The sequence below is a fragment of the Suncus etruscus genome, chromosome 17, assembly GCF_024139225.1.
Source record: "Suncus etruscus isolate mSunEtr1 chromosome 17, mSunEtr1.pri.cur, whole genome shotgun sequence".
Lineage (NCBI taxonomy): Eukaryota > Metazoa > Chordata > Mammalia > Eulipotyphla > Soricidae > Suncus > Suncus etruscus.
Window position 1 is genome coordinate 39,177,895 of NC_064864.1, and position 19,398 is coordinate 39,197,292.

The 19,398-nt window shown below is 40.1% G+C and overlaps 1 protein-coding gene and 1 pseudogene across 1 annotated transcript in view; one reads left to right on the plus strand and one right to left on the minus strand.

Moving 5' to 3' along the window:
- Positions 1-3,342: 3,342 nt before the first annotated feature.
- The window catches only part of PDLIM1 (PDZ and LIM domain 1), a 48,579-nt gene continuing 32,523 nt past the window's right edge, over positions 3,343-19,398 (minus strand). The window contains exons 4-7 of the mRNA XM_049764315.1: positions 18,051-18,250; positions 8,742-8,893; positions 4,502-4,619; positions 3,343-3,705 (exon numbers count right to left, since the gene is read on the minus strand). Of these exons, the coding sequence (XP_049620272.1) occupies positions 3,519-3,705; positions 4,502-4,619; positions 8,742-8,893; positions 18,051-18,250 (657 nt within the window). The 3' untranslated portion in view covers positions 3,343-3,518. The remainder of the gene's footprint in view (positions 3,706-4,501; positions 4,620-8,741; positions 8,894-18,050; positions 18,251-19,398) is intronic.
- On the plus strand, positions 14,693-14,967 carry LOC125995137 (uncharacterized; annotated as a pseudogene).

Consider the following 19,398-nt stretch of genomic DNA (forward strand, 5'->3'; position numbering starts at 1 on the left):
ACAGTAAGCTTCAAGGGTGGAGAAACCCATTATCTCTTAGGCCAAGGGAATTCCCTTTCTAATCTCCCCAGTATTTACTGTGCCTCTGGAAAAAAAAAAGCACAAATTAATTTTTTGATATCAAGACAGTGCCTATTGTTTAGTTGTTGTCTTTATTGCTGTGGTGTTTTTTTGGGTTTTTTTGTTTGATTTTTTGTATCGTTTTTATATTTTTTTTCCTTTTTCCCTTTCTTCTCTTAAATTGATTTTTATAACCTCTATAAGGACTCCTCCCGTTTCTTTCTTGTTTGATTTTTATCCCTGTTTCTTTCCTCTTTCTTTTTCTTCCCTCCAAATAGAACCACATAACTTGAATCATCTTGTTCTGCCTTACAAATTGAGGGGGAAATAATGGAGGGTACCAACACCAAATAGTCATATGAACACTGAGTAGAAATAAAAAATGATCAGACTTAAACACCAAATCCAAAGCCAACGACAACATAATAAAAACCCAATCTACAACAAGCTAGACACAGAGGGGACCTTTTATACTAACAGCCCGGGGGGCAAAGGAGGGGATACGGGATGCATGCTGGGAACAAGAGTGGAGGGAGGACACTGGTGGTGGGAATGCCCCTGATTCAATGTCACTATGTAATCTAAAATATTACTGTGAAAGACTTGTAATCCACTTTGGTCAAAATAAAAATTATTAATTAATTTTTTAAATTTTGCTTATTAATATACCTGAATATCTTAGCATTGTGCTACATATTCTTTAAGTCAAAATTATTGCATTGTTTAAGGAAAAAATAGCCCACTATTGCAGTCAGTATTATGAGAAAAACCTCTCAAAATGTGATTTAGAGACTAGCAGCATTAGAGGCACTTGCAAATATTCCAGAAATGGAATCTCATGCTTTAGACCTAATGCATCGGAAGCTGCTGGGTTTTGTTTTTGTTTTTGTTTTTCAGTATCTTACATAGGCAATGTAAACACTCTACCACTGAGCTACAGCCAAACCCGAAAATCTCCATAACAGGATCCCCTGGTGATTCCTATGCACATTATAGTGTAAGAAAATTCATCCAGAGGTCTTGAAAATTTTATTTTGTTGCTGGTGAGAGACATGACTCCCACCAGAAGAAGTAGGATTAAATGGATAGCTTATGTGAAGCAGGAAGGAGAGAGGTGGCAGAGAATGGAACTACTGTTCTCATACCTAGCCATCTCTGTCACCCAGGGAAGTTCTTTGGAAAATTTAGGATTAACATAAATCAGTTATGAGCACAAGCATAGTATATACCTCACAGCTCACCAGCTCCACAAGACAGCCATCAAGCCACACCTGATTTCCACTTATTCTGCCCAGTGTGGGAAATAATCTTCCCTACCACCATGGAACTCTAATGAGCAAGAAAGGGAACATCAATCTTAAATCTTACCCAATCTTTCCAGGTCTGTTGTCTTCCTCACATAGGAGAATTTCAGGTGGTAGACAAAATAATGGAAAGCAACAAGTGTATTTGAAAAGTAAAGGAAGAGAGATAGGGGTTTATGAGAGAATTGGCACCTCTCCAGAGTAGGAACCCAGAATGGCTTTTGGGAGGTTATGTTTGAATATTTTCCATAAATGATTTTATTCCAAATTCTTTACACAAGAGTTATTAGGACTTTACCAGAGAAAAACCATTGAGCTGGTCATTCTTGAGCCTCTATCACAGCCTCCATTCCTGACACCTCTCACTGTTTTTTCAAGCTCTGAGATGTGTTTTTCTCAAGGTCTTCATGCTTTAAAGTGGGTTTACATTTCAGTGTTTTTCTCCCAATATACATGACCAAGACACCTTATTTTTTCTGCCTATAACATGCTTAATAGCTCACTAATCTGGCCATAGGATAAATCTGAAATAATTCTAACTCTAATAACAAAAATATTATTATTTTTGCAATTTCTATTCATAAATTGTATGTATGCCACATAGGAAGAGAAAACTCAATTTTATAGACACCTTTTAAGAAATCTAGAATTTAAAAATACACTTGATCTTCTTTCCTTCTTTTTTTTTTTTTTTTTTTTGGTATGACTTCTTTCTTGAATTTTCTTTTTTTCTTTTTTCTTTTGGTTTTTGGGTCATACCTGGCAGTGCTCAGGGGTTACTCCTGGCTCCATACTCAGAAATCGCTCCTGGCATGCTCAGGGGACCATATGGGATGCCGGGATTCGAACCAATGACCTTCTGCATGAAAGGCAAACGCCTTACCTCCATACTATCTCTCCGGCCCCTTCTTAAATTTTCTTATGATTGTTTTATTTGGGGGCTATACCTGATGATGCTCAGCACCTACTCCTGGGGCCTAACTTCCAACTTGTTTCTTGGGAGTTGGTCCTGGCAGTACTTGGGAAAACAAGTTTTTATGGGGATCAAACCCAAATCTTTCACATTCCAAGTATGCACTGCAGGCTGTTGAATTCCCTCACTACCTTTCCTTAGATATTTGGAAGAATTCACCAGTAACCTTCAGGGTCTCCTGCTTTCTGTTTGATGCCTCTACTAATAAAACAAAGTTCTTAAAAAGTTAATGTCTCCAGTGAGAAAGTAGTGAAAGGGAGTTCTAACCAATATTTTCTTAATCCAGAGGAGTGAATCAGTGAACCTCTCCTCATTTAAGCAACTGGCTCATCTAATAATTCTGTTTAAGGGTAAAATATTTATTCTCCTGATCCTTCCCTTGCAACTTGGGGAATTCAAATCAAATATCTGAAAATAAACCAAAGGGTACAGCCAATAAGGGTAAACTTTGAAGATCTTTTTTAAAAAGCTTTTGGTTGTCCTTGCAGAGGATAATCTGCAAATTCCTTGAGCCATGTAGAACTGTTGGCCACAATCTGAGGCTCACTTTTCTTCATAAAGAAGATGGGTCAGAATGGCAGCAATCAGCCTGTAGAGCAAATAATCTAGGAACATTTTAAGGCCACTGGCAAAGCTCTGTATTTATTACTTGAAAGGCATTAATTTCCTCTGATAAAGCCAAGAAAAAAGTTAAGGAAGTTTCATTTCATTATAACGTAGCATGTACACTATGTGACCATCAGAGAAAGACAAGCTGGAGTACTTTTCAAAGAGCTAAAAGCCACAAAAATCTCCTTTGGAAATAGAGCACAAGATCAATGACAAGAAGACATGACACTGCTTTCGGGTTCCATACATTTATTAAGTAAAAACAAAATAAAGTCAAACATATTAAATTTGGGCCTGTTCAAACACAACCAATGCCTATTTGCAATAGAGATGAAATGAGGTGAAGGTAACACGCAGTGCTCTGGCAAGCAGACACTGAGAAAAACCTTCTTCTCTTCATGGTAAAGGTTTCACATAGTCACTGCCCAAAAGCACAGGAAGGGAAACTGACATTTAAAGAGCAAAACTGAAATCACAGTAATAAAGAATGTGCCAGAGCAGAGAAGGCAACAACAGATAGAGAACACGCTGCATGAGGGGCGAGTTGGAGCATTCTGTGCAGATCTGCCTGTTCACTTGGGAAACACAGCAACCACGTCATAGCCCTCAGGAGGGGTAATCCGCTCCCGAGCATGCTTTTCACAGTAGATTTGATCCTCCACAAAAAAATGGCCCTTCTGTTTCAGATTGGTACCACAGTCATGGCACACATAACACTCAGGGTGTCGGTGACGTTCTCGCAGCTTCACAAACACACCACTGTAGGAAAGGGGGAGAAAGGGGGTGGCTGTAAATGATAAGTAAATACTGCACAAGATACTAGGTTCCAGGTTAGGGCCTCCCACTTGCTTCTAGCTATTGGAGACTATTCACACCTATGGTTCATAGGCCTTCCATTTCTGTGTGCTTTGTTTCGTTGGGTTTTGTGCCACACCCAATGGTGTTCAGGCTACTCCTGGGTCTGCTTCATAGAAATTACTCCAGTGATGCTCAGAGATTTAACCCAGGTCAGATACATACAAAGCAAATGTCCTGCTAACTATAAATTGGTCAGGCTCCAAAGTTCTATTGAAGCCCTTCAGGCCTCCAGGGGTTCCCCCACCCCACCCCGCCCACTTTAACAAAGCAGCCTGTTTTTTTGTTGTTGTTTTTTTACTTTACTGGTTCTTTGTTCTTTTGGGGGGATGAGGAGGCATACCTGGTAGTGCTCAGGTTATTCCTGGTTCTGCACTCAAGAATCACACGTGATGGGCTCAGGGGACCATATGGGATGCTAAGGATTGAACCCAGGTCAGCTCATGTACAGTAAGTGCCTTATGACTGTACAATCACTCCTGCCCTACTTTACTGGTTCTTCACCTGAGAGATTTTCAGTCCAAGAAACCCCTCGGCAGTAGGCTCTGGGACATATGACAGACAGGCTCTTGATGTTCTGCTACTCAAAGCTAGATTATTTCCCCTTTGCCATTATACCCAAAATGAACAAAACCCTACACTTCCCCATGTGCCTGCTTTACTGTAGAGCTCCAAAGGTCTGGGGAAGGCAAATACTCACACAATGCCAGTGCCACATTTGTCACACATGGGCAACTTCTGGGCATTTCCTATTGATGCAGCCACTTTGGTGACTGGAGCCTTAACACTTCTGAAACCAGTGGGCTTGTTGGGATCTCCTAAAATGAAGAAAACATATGGGTTAGCCAGAAAGTACAGAACTACGTCAATTGGCACTTTCAGAATCACAAACATACTTATACATAGGTATAAAAGTATCTCTCCTACTCTTTCTTTTCCTGTGTTTGTATATGTTTTATATATAATACATATCTATGTGTTCCAAATGGACTTTGGCTACAAGACAAATAGATTTGGTTCTGCTGTGTTATCCTCAGCAAGTTACTTAATCAGTCTGGTCCTGAGTTTTCTGTTCAATAAAAATGAGCTCATTCTCTGTTCACTGGAGTACAGAAAACTAAAATATACACATAATATTCTCACAGTCTCTAACACATGATCAGCCCTGAAAATATAAATTTAATGTGTATAACATACAAACATAATATAGAAACTTTAAAATGCTTAACAAGTTGGTTGTTTCCATAGTCTGTCTATTGTAAGTAGTGCTGCAATGAATATAGGTGTGAGGAAGGGATTTTTGAATTGTATTTTTGTGTTCGTAGGGTATATCCCTAGGAGTGGTATAGTTAGATCCTATGGGAGACTAAGATGCCTTCAACAGATGAATGGCTAAAGAAACTGTGGTATATATTCACAATGAAATATTATGCAGCCATCAGGAGAGATGAAGTCATGACATTTTCCTATACGTGGATGGACATGGAATCTATTATGCTGAGTGAAATAAGCCAGAGGAAGAGAGATAGGCACAGAATAGTGCCTCATCTATGGGTTTTAAGAAAAATAAAAGACATTTTTGCAATAATTCTCAGAGACATAGAGGATAGAGGATAGAGCCCAGGTTCGTCCTGGGCCAGCCACATGCAAGGCAAATGCCCAACTGCTGCACTATTGCTCCGGCCCCAGAAATAATTCCTCTTTTAACTCAACCTTTTTTTTGCCATTATTTTGGTTTTTGGGCCATACCTGGCAGCGCTCAGAGGTTACTCCTGGCTCTGCGCTCAGAAATTACTCTTGGCAGACTTAGGAGACCCTATGGGATGCCAGGGATCAAACCTGGTTTGGCCATATGCAAGAAAAATGCCCTACTCAGTGGGATATTGCTCTGGTCCCAACTCAACCTTTCTTTCCCTGTCTATTCATGGTCACAGGCAGTAAGCAGGATAGATGGCTGCCTCCCTCTGCTGGCCTCTGAAGGAGAAGACTTAAGAGGTTCAGTGATAGTGCTGCCCAAGTCTGAGCCAAAGCTGACCAGCAGGCCTACAACACAAGCAAGAGATGCATAAATTTACCTATAAAAAAAAAAAAAAACCAAACTGGCTAGAAAAAACAGTATAGTGTGTCAGGCATTCACCTTTCATATGACCAACCCATATTTAATTTCTAGCACTGCCAGGAATCATCCCTGAGTACAGCTGGGTGTGGCCCCAAAACAAAATAAACAAAAGCATATAATCTTTGTCTTGATCATTAAAAGTTTTTATGCACCCTTAAAATCTGTATCTAGGAAGACGCCTCTTACACATTGCCCTGATCAAGGCCTTGCCCTGAAACATCTCAGAAGATCCCAGGGGGCAGCTTTATGACTCAAAGTACCCCAAAAAAGCTCCTCATTTTTTTGGCTATTCGTGCCAAAGCCACCTGAGTTTGCCTGTCTCTGTCAAAATGAGGAAATGGCAGCATCTTTGCAAACAGGTAGAGCTCAGATTGGCAAACTCAGGATGCTCAGACACCAAATCAGAAAAATTAGAGGCTTTCATGTGATAGGTTGTTTTCATGATGGGGAAAATAAAGAAGTCAGGAAAGAAGAGGGTTCCAGAGGATAGTAGGAAGAAAGAAGGAAGGGGCAATTGGGTGCCTGTGTGGGACAGTGGAATTCACATTCTATCCTAGAATGAAGCGTGACCCTAAGGAAGTAGATTCTGTGACAGGAGAAAGCCAAAAGCACAATGGTGGTTTTAGTCCTGCAGTGCCACCTTCTGGCTAAATGTTTTTTCTCACTTACACAGTTCACACTAAATTCAAAGAAATGTTCCTTCTTTCATCCCCCTTTGTTTGCTTATAGTAAAAGTCAAAATAGTAGCTTACATCAGACTCCAGGTAAATAAAAAATTTCCAAATATCAGAATGGTTAGATGTACTGTGATGTATGTGTTGTGATCTTCACAACAATCTTAGAGGAAAGAATTTTTATTCCTGGGTAACAGATGTGGAAGCAGGTGTGGCCAAACTGGGGCAAAAGTTCTCATGAGGTCACTTTCTCTTAGAGCAGGAACAAACACAAATCCTCAAGTGTATCACCCATGCCTGATTATAAGGGGCTGCTGGTCCATCTACCTTCTGCTTTGTTATTACCCTCTACTGACACATGACAAACATCACAGAAGGGTGACCTGTGAGCTCAAACCAATGGCCAGGAGACAGACCAACAGAATACCACATTATTCCAGCCCGCCCTTCCTTACCTCAGTGTTTCAACACTTATGAGTCACAACATAGTTAGACAGATGTGGTTGTGAACCCATGACCTTCCTGTCTCATTTTTTATCTTCCCATCTCCCTCTCCTCACCCTCTCCTGCTCTCTTCCTCATTGTCATTGTCTCAAAAGTTATGGTAGGGAGGGTAAAGAGATAGTACGGCAGGTAGAGAACTTGCCTTTCACACTACTGACCCAGGTTCGATCCCTGACACCACATAATGGTCCCCAATTCAACCAGGAGTGATTCCTAAGCATAGAGTCAACATTAAGTAAAGCACTGCCTGAGGTGGCCCACCCACCACCACCACCCAAAAGACAAACAAACAACAAACACCAAAAATGCCTGTCAAAGAGGCAGGCTGGTGAAGGAATGAAAGGCATGGAGAAAATCTAAGGACATTGGTGGAATTGGTGCTAGAACACTATATATCTAAAACTTAACTATGAATAACTGTACATCAAGATGTTTGATGAAAAGTTTTAAAAAGAATTCTAAAATTGAAGTCATAAAATTTGTTTATATATGGATGGATATGGAGTGTATTACAAAGCAAAATGGGTCAGAGTGAGAGGGATAGACATAGAATAATTGCACTCATTTGTGGTATAAAAATATATAGTATGGTAATAATTCCCAAAGATAATAGAAATGAGGGCCAGGAGGAGCTAGGAGGACCAATCTATTGTAGTAAGCTTGCCACAAATAGTGGGGGAGTGGTTAGGTCAGAGAAAAGACTGTTATGACACTGATAGTTGAAAATGATCACTCTGGACAAGAATTGGGTGCTGAAAGGAAGAAAAGTAATATGCATGAAACTCTCTCAGTAACAACATCACAAACCACAAGGTCTATAAAGAAAAATGAAGAAAGAGAGAAATACATACATACATACATACATATATACATATATATGAAAAATGTCTACCATAGAGACAGGCAGGAGAAAAGGGGGGTGGGAAGGAAACGGGGACATTGGTAGCAGGAAATGTGCACTTTATGAAAGGACATTCATTGTATGACTAAAAGTCAATCATGAACAACTTTGTAACTGTGTATCTCACAGTGATTCAATTAAGAATTTATTTTATTTTTTAAATAAACTAAAAATAATATTTTGTTTGTTTTTGTTTTTCTGGGCCACACCCAGTGACACTCAGGGGTTCCTCCTGGCTATGCACTCAGAAATTGCTCCTGGCTTGGGAGACCATGTGGGATGCCAGGGGTTAGCACGTGCAAGGCAAATGCCCTACCGCTTGCACCACTGCTCCAGCCCCAGAATAAACTAAAAAGAATTTTATTAAAAAAAGTAAAAATTAACCAAAATGTTTTTAAGTTATGGGCATTTTATTTATTTATTTTGTTTATTTGTTTTGTTTTTGGGCCACACCCACTGATGCTCAGGGGTTACTTCTGGCTATGAGCTCAGAAATTGCTCCTGGCTTGAGGAGACCATATGGGATGCCAAGGAATCGAACTGCGGTCAGTCCTAGACTAGCAAGACAGATACCTCTAGTGTCACTGCTCCAGACCCAAAGTTATGGGCATTTTAAACCCATGACCTCCAAACCACTCTGTGCTCCTCCTCCTACCTCTGAGGCCAGTTAAGAGGTCAGTAAAGACAGCACCTTTCCCCAGACCTGGAACAAGAGCCTCTGTCCACAGGCATAACCAGTTACCTTTCTCCTCAGACTCAAGGATTTCCTGCAAAACCAGGAAGGAAGTGGACTGTTTCGGGGGCTCATTCAACTCCTGTTTCTCCTGAAGCATCTTGTAAACTTCAGATTCCTTGTTGATGATGAGTCCACTTGGAGGTTGAGAGGGGTCTAAGCTGTGAAGAATATTTGAGATTTCATTAGAACATGTGTAAAGGTAGAAAATTTTCTCTAGTCATCCCCTTCTGAACAAACACATCCTGTAATCAAAGAGTGGATAGGCCTGAGTCCAAGGAGCAAATTCTTGTCTTCACTCAGCCCCAGAGAGCAGGCCAGGACTCTGAGATGTCTGGAGTTGGAGTATACTGCTGCTTTCGTGCAATAAGAGGCTATTTTCCCAGTTTCAGTAACTCAATTTCTTTTGGCCTAATTCCATGGAATTGGAATGCATTCTTTCTTCTTCTAAATATATAAACTACATTACTATAGTCCAGAGAAAATTTGGAAGAGGAAAAATGTCAACAGTGACCTGACCACTGAGAATTTAGCTGCTCTCCTTGGTAGAAGCAAGATTATTGCACAGAGCAGAGATTATGATACACCTAATTCCTGAGAATATCAAAGTGAATCTGTCTATAATGCGTGGAACAAGGAGCTCAATTTCCTCACCTACACCACTGAGGTAATAGTACCTGCTCTTCCTGGGTCACAGAACTGGGCCCAAGAAAATGCACAAGCAATATGAAAACTGCCCAGGAGCTTTACAAACACTGTATTTCATTATGTAACTGGTGAAGCTTGTTTTTGTGCCATTCAAAATTTGGTTTTCTCTGCAAGGGGAATTCCACAACAACCACAAAAGTATGAACCTTGATGAGCATCAAGGATAAATGTTTGAGCATCACAGCCTAATGCACAACCCTTGGGAAGCACAACTAAAATGCACAAGCACTCTAGCGAAGACTGTGTGTAACCCCTGGTCATTTTAATGAGAGAGAGGGAATAAAGAAAAAAGAACAATTATCAGAAAAATACAAATCAAGTCAAAATCATGACAATATTATCATCATGTGCCATTAGGATAACCACTGTCAAAATAAACAGAAGCTAAAAAGAAAATAGTTGGGACTGGAGAGAAGCAGAAAGGGCATTTGCCCTGCATGCAGTCTACCCAAATTCAGTCCTTGGCATCCTATATAGTCACCCAAGTACTGCCAGAAGTAATTCCTGAGTACAGAACTAGGAGTAACCCTGAGTATTATTTGTTGTGCCCACCCCAAATAGCAACTGTTAAAGATGGACAAATTAGAAACTTATACATTTTTAGTGGAAATGTAAAATGATGCAACTCCTATTAAAAACAGCACAGTGGATATTATTCGGTGATTTTTTTTTTTTTTAGTAGTTGATACCAAATTTTTTCTCCTCTTTTCCTTAACCTTTTTACCTCCAACAGAATAGCATAATTTGAATCATTCAGCCTCAAAAATTGAGGGGGGGGGAAGAATGATACCAGGACCAGTCATATGAATATGTAGTGTAAATTTAAAAAAATGACCAGACTGGAACACCAAACAGAATAGATACCCAACCTATAACAAGCTGTAAGGAGACTATTTGCAGTAGGATTCTGGGGGGTAAAGGAGGGAGATGTGGGAGACATGCTGGGAACAAGAGTGGAGGGAGGATAACATTGGTGGTGGGAATGCCCTTCATTCATTGTCACTCTGTATCATAAATAATTCTGTGTAAATGAAGTTCAGTCACGATAAAAAATAAAAACCCACAGTGAGGTAATACACCCTTGAAGCTATTATACTTTTTAGAGACTGTAAACTAGAAACTGGAAAACAATTTGGCACAATCTAGCAAAATTAAATGTAAAAAAAAAGCACAGAAGTTCTTAAAAAAAATAAAGTTACAACTACCATATTATCAACCAACTGTATTTCTAAGTATACATCCATAATAACTAAAATCACAATCTTAGGCAGTTTCACCTTCAAGATCACTGTGGCATTTTTCATATCTCAGAGATGCAAGAAAACCACCTAAAGAAGTGGTAGATAAATGGATAAGCCATTCAAATAAAGGTAGTCAGAGACAAATAATGTCTCTGATAATTCTACTTCTATGAAATATCTAAAGAAAAACTTTAAAAAACCAAGTGGAATGGTAGTTGTCAGGGAAAAGAAGGATGAGTAGAGCTGATTTTCAGTGTTAAATTTGCAAGATGAAAACATTTCAAAATGTGTCACATAATAGTATGCATATAGTGACTATCAGTTCAAATTAAAAATGGCTGGGATAATGTATTTTATACCATGTGCTTTCACAACAATTAAAACAAAGATGTTCTTCACATGGAAACAGAAAGAAAAAGAACCAGCTGGTACATTTAAAAAGACTGAATATTTCATTCAGCATGATACTTCCCATGTCTATCCAAGCAAATTTCATTACTTTATTTTTCATAACAGCTGCATAGTATTCCAGTGTGTAGATGTACCTAAGTTACTTTATCCACTCATCTATTCTTGGGCACATGGATTATTTCAAGATTTAGGTTATTGTGAATAGTGCTGCAACAAACATAAGAGTACAAATGTCTTTTCTGCATTGTTTTAGAGTCCTAAGGTATATTACCAGGAGTGGTATTGCTGAGTGATATGAAAGCTCAATTTCTAGTTTTTTTAAGAATGTCCATATTGTTTTCCAAAAACAGTCTACACTCGATCAATCTACATTCCCACCAGCAGTGACTGAGAGTCCCTTTCTACCTGTATCTATGTCAGCACTGAATCAGAGTGTGGGGATAGACATAAAATGATTATTTGTGGGATATTTAAAAAAAAACAAACCCATAATGTAAGAGTAAAACCCACAGACAATAGAAACGAGGACCAAGAAGACTGGTGTATAGTAGGAAACTTGCCACAAATAGCAGGTGAGTGAAGTTAGGGCAGAGAAGGGACCACTATAAAAATGATAGTTGGAAATGATCACTCTGGACAAAAACTGGGTGTTGAAAGGAGATAAAATTATATGTATAATATTCTTTCAGTAACAGTATTACAAATCAAAGTACATAAAGGAAAAAGGGTGCAGAAGAGAGAGAAAAAGTATCTACAACAGAGGAACACTATAAAGGAATGGGTGTTGGAATACTGCATAACTAAAACCCAACCGTCAACAACTTTTTCTGTATCTCACAGTAATTTAATACAAAATAAATTTCCTGTGAATTATGCTGAGTGAAAAAAAATGAGTCCTCTCCCTTTTTTCGTGAGTCCCCACCCAAAATGGAAAGCCCCTAGCTTTTTCCATTCTGAGATGATCATGTTCTCTCTCTCTTTCTCTCTCTCTCTCTCTCTCTCTCTCTCTCTCTCTCTCTCTCTCTCTCTTCTTTTTCCCTCCTCCCTATCTTCCCCCCCTTCAGTTTTACTAAGTAAATTCCTTTAAACAAAACTATTTTATATCACCAAGAAAAAAAATCAAGTCATATACTGGGTGATTCCATTAAGATAAAACTTTTTTGGAAAAAAAAAAAAGCACACAAATGGAAGCAACGAATTGCCAGGAGTTAAGGAGTGGAGGGAGGCATAAAAAATGTGGGGTGAAGAGATAAACAGAAAATTCTACAAAGAAGATATACAGATAGATGAAAAGTATAAGAGAATGTGCTCAGTACCTCTTATTGTCATTGTTCCTTATTGTCAGGGAAAGGCAAATCAACGTAAGAGATATCACCTTATATTAGTGAGACTGGCACATATTAACAAGATTTGAAGCAATCAGTAAATATGGTAAATTGGTAAATATGTAGACAAAATAAGAACAAATCTTCTACATGACCCAGCAGCTCCACTTCTTTTTGTTTGTTTGTTTGTTTGTTTGTTTGTTTGTTTGTTTGTTTTGGGGCCACACCCATTGGTGCTCAGGTCACTTCTTGACCTCTAACCTGCCCCACACCAAAAACAAAAACATTAACTGAAAAAGTTATCTGCACATCTATTTCATTACATAAAGTATAAGAGTCAAGAAATGAAAACCACTTAATATTCAATAGCAGATGAGTAGAAGAAGAATCTATGGTCAATTATTACTATGGAATTTTATGCAGCTATATGATGAAATTTTGTGGTTGGCTACAACTTAGTTGGAAATGGAGCATATCTTGTTAAGCAAAGTAAGTCAGAGGCAGAAGAACAAATACCAAATTTGTATTTATGGTCTCATCTGTGGTCTGCAGAGAATCAAAAGAGAATCAACAGTAACAATTAAGAACTCTTGGGCCTTGGATTACAAAATTTAGATTACCAAACAGTTTGGAGAGAGAAGGAAAGTAAAGAGGTAGACTATAAGTAACATAAGCAGAGTGGTGGAGAAGATGATGCACTGTGATGGTGGTGTGGTGGTAGGTGCTATAATCTTTACATTAAAATGATAAAAGTTAGAGGTCCGAGCTGCAGTAGAGTGGGAAAGACACTTGCCTTACACACAGCCAACTCAGGTTTGATCCCCAGCATAACATATAGTCCCCTAAGTCATCCAGGAGTGAGTGCAGAGCCAGGAATACCCTTGAGTACAGCTGGGTGTGGCCCAAAAATAAAACACAAAAACAAAAAGCTAAATGTTAGGGGCCAGAGAAATAGAGCATCTGCCTTGCACATGGCCTGCCTGGGTTCAATCCCCAGTACCTCATATGATTCCCTAAGCCTACCAGGAGTGTTCCCTGACTTCTTGGTCAAAAAATAACTATAAGTGTAAAATGATTATAACCATGTTACCTAGGATATAGTAAAATCACAGGGAGAGGGAATAAAAGTAGATATGGACATAATAGAGGGCATCCTGAATAATTTTTGTGGTGATATAAATGTTCTGAATCTTGACCAAAAAAAACACTATTCTAGTGTTTGAAATTGTGCTCTAGTTTTCAAGATGTTATCATCGAGGGAAACTGGGTGGAGAGTAAAAGACAATTGTCTGTATTGGGCCTTATGAATTCTTTCAAAGTAAAAATCTTCATTTTAAAATCATTTTTTTTCTCCAAAGAGAGCAGCTCCATGAACACTATTCAGAAAAATGATGTAGAGTAAATTTGCCTACCTTGTTTTCATGGGCCAGAGTGCAGGGAAGGAAGAGGAAGACTAATTAAAAACAAAAATAAAACACTTTTTGTGTAAGATATCAACTTAGTTTAATATAAAATAAAAGGGTTATTTTATTCCTTCTTTCTTTCTCACTCTTTCCTACACACACACACACACACACATACACACACACACACACACACACACACACCACAACTGTGCAATTCTGGGAAAGCCTACATAATAATTTTTTGAAAGGAGAGCCTAGCTAGAATGTTCCCTAAATTCCCTAGCTTCAAAGAGCTAGATGTTGGACCAGAGAAGTAATTATGGCCACTAGAAGAGGGTGGAATCCAATCTCCAGAGCCAGTTCAGTGGACTGCAGGCAAGTCTAAAAAACAATTCAATGTGCCACCCTCATGCTAGAGGTTTCTTCTGCTCCAGCATCAGATGAGTCAGAGATTGTGTAATCCCTCTGATATCATCTGACTAGAGAACAATGCACCTTTGTGATTCTACTGCACCTGTTTAGAAATCTGGCCCAGAATATATGTGAGGAATGCAGAGAACACAGTGGAAAGAGCTGGTTAGAGGAGCCCAGCCAAATGCTCCCTGAAGAGGACACCACTCCTTCAGAAACATGCTGAACAACACTGATCTCTGGTTTAAGTTGTAAACTAAAAAGTTTATAGAGGACAGCAAAATCTATCCGAGGCATGTGTCTCCTTGCTCCTACCCTTCTTGAATCCCTACTAATCAGAAGAGATAGGTCTGGAACTTCTCATAGGCAGCAAATCAGTAATAAATAGCATTTACTGAGCAGACATGCACTGTGTTGGATGCTTCATACACATCTTCTGGCATCCTTTCAGTAACCTGGTCATGAGGGAGTTAGTATTATATGCACTTGAGAAATGAAGAATTGAGTCTGTAATCTTGGTGGACAATACAGAGCTCTGTGTGTTTGCTGTAAGGGAAGACCAACAAGATAATCTTCCTACTTTTTAATGAGCTGTCTTTACTAGACGCTGTTCTTCCAGTTGTCAGGGAGAAACTGGTAACTAGAGTGAGACATTGGGTTGAGGCTCCTAAAGGAAGTGGCTTGTGTTCTGACTACTGAGAGATGAACACAGATCTTTGGTAATCTGATGGCTAAAAAACAAACAAACAAACAAAAAAACCAAACCAAACAAAACAAACAAAAAATAAATTAAGAATTTAGGTTTCAGAGAAGGTACAGGTTTCTACAATATGAAGAGGCAGAACTAGAGTTCATGTTCAACTCCTTCTAGCAACAAAGTAGATGTCTTTGGGACAGTATCACTCAGCATCATATTTATAATAAAATCTAGATACCAAAGTTCCAGAAAATGGCCATATCCCCAAAACTCAATTGAAAGAGAAAACAGAACAGATGAAAACTTTCTGCTGAACTGAGTAGTATTTCCTTCACCTACCTATACACAGCAAGCACTCAATAATAACTGCTGAGCTGAACTGGCCCACAGTTCCTTTAGCTCAGTTGTGCATGTGCTAAGGACAGGTGACAGTCATGGCCTTATGTCTGACTTTCCAGTTGCACTTGGAAATGGCAATGCTATCAGTCACCTGCTCTGATAGGAGCATGATTCTAAGAAATTTCACAAAACAGAATAGCCCACATACACCAGCTTTGACATGCACAGGACAAAGTGACTCACATTGGACATGACCTCAGATGCTAAGAATGAAGTGAGTCAATTTGGGCAACTTACGGACTTTCACGAACTACACAGTGGGGGTGAGTGAGTTCTTTGGCCTTTGCTGATCGAGCAAATAGGCTGCCCACTGGCTATGAGATTCACAGGAGAAGTTCCTTCTGCTGAGAATATACAAGGGCCCTCTTTGGAATTGGTCAGTAAGCAGGGACCCAGCATAGGCTGCATTATCTCTCACGGCTGGTTCTCATTTCCTGTTAATTCCCATGGGTTGCTGGCAATCCCAGAGCTTCTGAATTCATCCTTAGAGAGCTGGGATAGAGCAGAAGTAGGGGCCTTTAGTCTGAGAAAATCTAGAGAATTTTGATAAAGATGCAGAGTAGGCTGCAGTCAAAAGGTCTGTGATAGGAGGGGACAGAGGCATCCAGACAGCTTCAGATTTGTTTCAGATTGGAAGAAGGAAGCTAGCTGACAAGGGAGTATGAGAGAAAAAAGAAGACATTAATGAAGGAATAACAGCCAAGGCCACACTAAAAATACTTCCCAAGCACATATTTCTCCCAATGCATAGCAGCTCTTGCAATTAAGGATGTGTCATTTCCTGGGCTATTAAATCCAGATTATGGAACATTCCATTCTGGGACAGTAAAAGAGGGTCACATTCTCAGCCGAAACAGCAGTGAATAAGGCTCATGACCCTCAGCATTTCTACCACTCGGATCCTCCATGAGCCTAAGAGGCTGTTTGTCTGAGAAAATCTGAGGGCACGCCCTCCCAGATGCCCCCTATAATCACCTTGGAGGATATCAGTCTTTCACAGTCAGTATTGCCAGAATCAGAATTTGGCAGAAGAGCATTATAGTTTCTTTAACTGGTTTACTCTGACAAATGACAAAACTATAATCTTGCAAAATAAAAATCAAATAGTAAAAATATCTTCCCTGTGAGACTCTAAGGAGTTTAAGAGGCAATATGAGAGGCATAACAGGGGTTAAGGCATTTTCCTTGCTCGTGGTTGACCCAGATTTGATTTCTGGCACTGCAAATGGGCCTGAGTATTGTCAAGATTGATGCCCGAGTGAAGACAGGAACAGCTCCTGAGCACCATAAGGGTGGCCCAAAAACTCTTCTCCCAAAAAACTTAAAAGGCAATCAGTATCTTCTAATTGCTGGACACAGGTCCTGCATGTAGCAAGTGTTGGGAGCAACCTTAGAATTCAGAGCAGAAAGTAGTCCCTGAGTACAGTCCGGTGTATTCCAAAAATAAAAATAAAATAAAATGAAATATCAAATAATAAGAGCATTTCTGAACTGAATAAAGTTTATTGGCCTCAGTGGGAATTCTGGCCCATCTTGGTGCACAGGTATGTGCTGGCCATTCTGCTTCCCTTGCATGTACTCAGAACTCTGTCCTTGTATCTTCGTCCTCCCTCTCACCTTTGAAGTGACAACCAGTAGCCTCCTTCATTACTTTCATTACTTTCCCACATTACTTCCTTTCTCTGACTTTCCAACCCAGGTCTTTGCCACAAGGTGGGTATACAGTGTGTTTCTGAATTAATCTTCCCTGTTTGGCACACAGTAGACACTGGGCCCCTGCTGGGAAGATCCAGAAGATATTTGGGATCAAGACTTAGAAGCAAGGACAGAGAAAGAGCACAGGGTTGAAGATACTTGCCTTGCCTGGGTCAACCCAGTTCTATCGCTGGCACCAGCTGATCCTCTGAGCATCACCAGGTGTGCCCTGGAGGCCCTGAGCAGTTTCACAGATGCCCAGGTGATCTTGGCACCACAGGAACCAGCATCACCATAGCCTTCAACCTGAGTATTGAACTACTAGCTGGGGTGGTCAAGAGTCCAGAGCATACCTGGTGATGCTCAGAAAACCAGCTGGTGCCACAGATAGAACCTGGGTCGGCCCCAGGCAAGGCAAGGGAGGATCCCCAGTCTTCATGAGTAGCAGTGGAGAGTCCCTTACTCCTCTCATCCAAAACTTACAGCACGAGGGCCATGACATGTGGGGCAAGCGTTCCCCTTCCCCAGCTGTGCAGCAGCACCACCCTGCTCCCTGTGGCCCCAGATCAAATCCTGTACCTGGGGACACACATTCATAGATGTAGGGACTATAGCAATCTTCTTTCTGGAGCATTGTCCTGGGGCCATGAGTGGAAAGTCAATTCCACTTCCCAGCAACCCCATTTTGAAGGGTTTCTCCCTTACTTCATGCAGATAGAGTAGAAACAGAAACCCCAAATATAACACCGAAGAACTTTCCAGGAAGTAGTAAAGTTACCAAGAAAAGAAGATCACTGAGAAGACCAAAGCCAAAAAAAGAAAATCAGGACAGTGACAGCACAGGGTGCAGTGAATAGCCCATCGATATGTCAACAACACAGTAGATGTTTTATCCTTGACTTCTTATTTCTAGCAACAACCTACAGTACAGGTGTTCTATGAACATAGTTTAAAGATGAGAAAAAGGAACAAAGTAAGAACTGAGCAAAAGTAGACAACTTCTTCCTGGGAGGAAGGCTACTTACACTCGGCCATTTGTCTCCTCCCCGCTTGCTGCTGTCTTGGACTCTAAGACGTTGTTGAAGTTGGAGATGTTTTCAGAGGAATAGAGACCAGCTGGGTTGTTATACTGGTTCGTGATGACCCTGGGGGAAGAGCTAGAGGCGGGTGATGCAGTGAAAGGCATGGCACTTCGGTTATGGGCACTTCCTATATGCAGGACCTCCTGTTGACAGAGATCAGAGAAGAAATCAGAGTTGTCGCCATTGCACATACTGACATGAAGAGTGCAGGCTTTGTGCAGGGAGAAGAGCTCTAGTTGAATGGTTCAATGCCACTCATTAAATGTTCTATTTTTGTTAGATGCAGAAAGGAAAGAAGAAACCTCAAGAGAGGGACACACATACATCTCCATAGGTCAGATTTATCTCCTGACTCCCAGGAAAGCCTGATCTCCTTCTGCTGAGTCCTATTTGGTAGGGCACGCTTAGATGCCTGGACTTATCAAAATCCAAGTCAAATTAAAATACCCTTTTAGGGCATCTTTCAGAAAGATTAAGGTAGGAGAAGACAGGCAGTGGGCAGAGTAGGAGTAAAAGACAGTGAGGAAGAGAATCTTAATCACCAAATGCTCCAGGTATGCTGGAGCTGGCATCTCTTGGGACCCTTGGAGCCAGGCCTAGCTGCCTTCCACAACCTGCTTTCCCACCCTCATACTTCCAGAAGTCCCTGGCAGCCATACCCACAATCCAGAGCTTTATGCAGGTCTGAGCAAGCAGCAAACACCAGAGACTCATAACCCTTCAAAAAGAGGCCCAATGAGCAGAAAAAACTCAGTGGCATATGGGTCTCACAGTTGAAGGCACTGGGGCCCTTTAGAGGGCCCCTATGAACCACATTGTCACCATATGAACTCATCATCATCAGCCCAGCACTGCAGATTTCCAAGTTTGTGAATCATGGGGTCTCTTACATTGGTGTTAAAATATTGAATGCCAAAAGTAACTGTATTATGAACCACAGTGTCTAAAATAAATTTAACTTAAAAAAAGAAAAATTAAAAATATACAAATTACGACAGTATGTATGCATTAAAGTGGAAAATAATAATTGCCATGATATCTGAAAAACAATAGAAAATAATACTATAACATCTGGAAAATAAGAGAAATAGAAAAATATTTTTGTATTTTTAATTTTTATTTAGTTAGAAAAAACAGTGATTTACAGTCATTGATAGTTGGATTTTAGGCATACAATATTTCAACACCAGTCCCTTCACTAGTGTCAGCTTCCATCACCAGTGTTCCCACATCTTGACAGGCGCATTACAAAACTTGGTGGTTGCAGTTTAGACCTCATGTTTGCAACTGT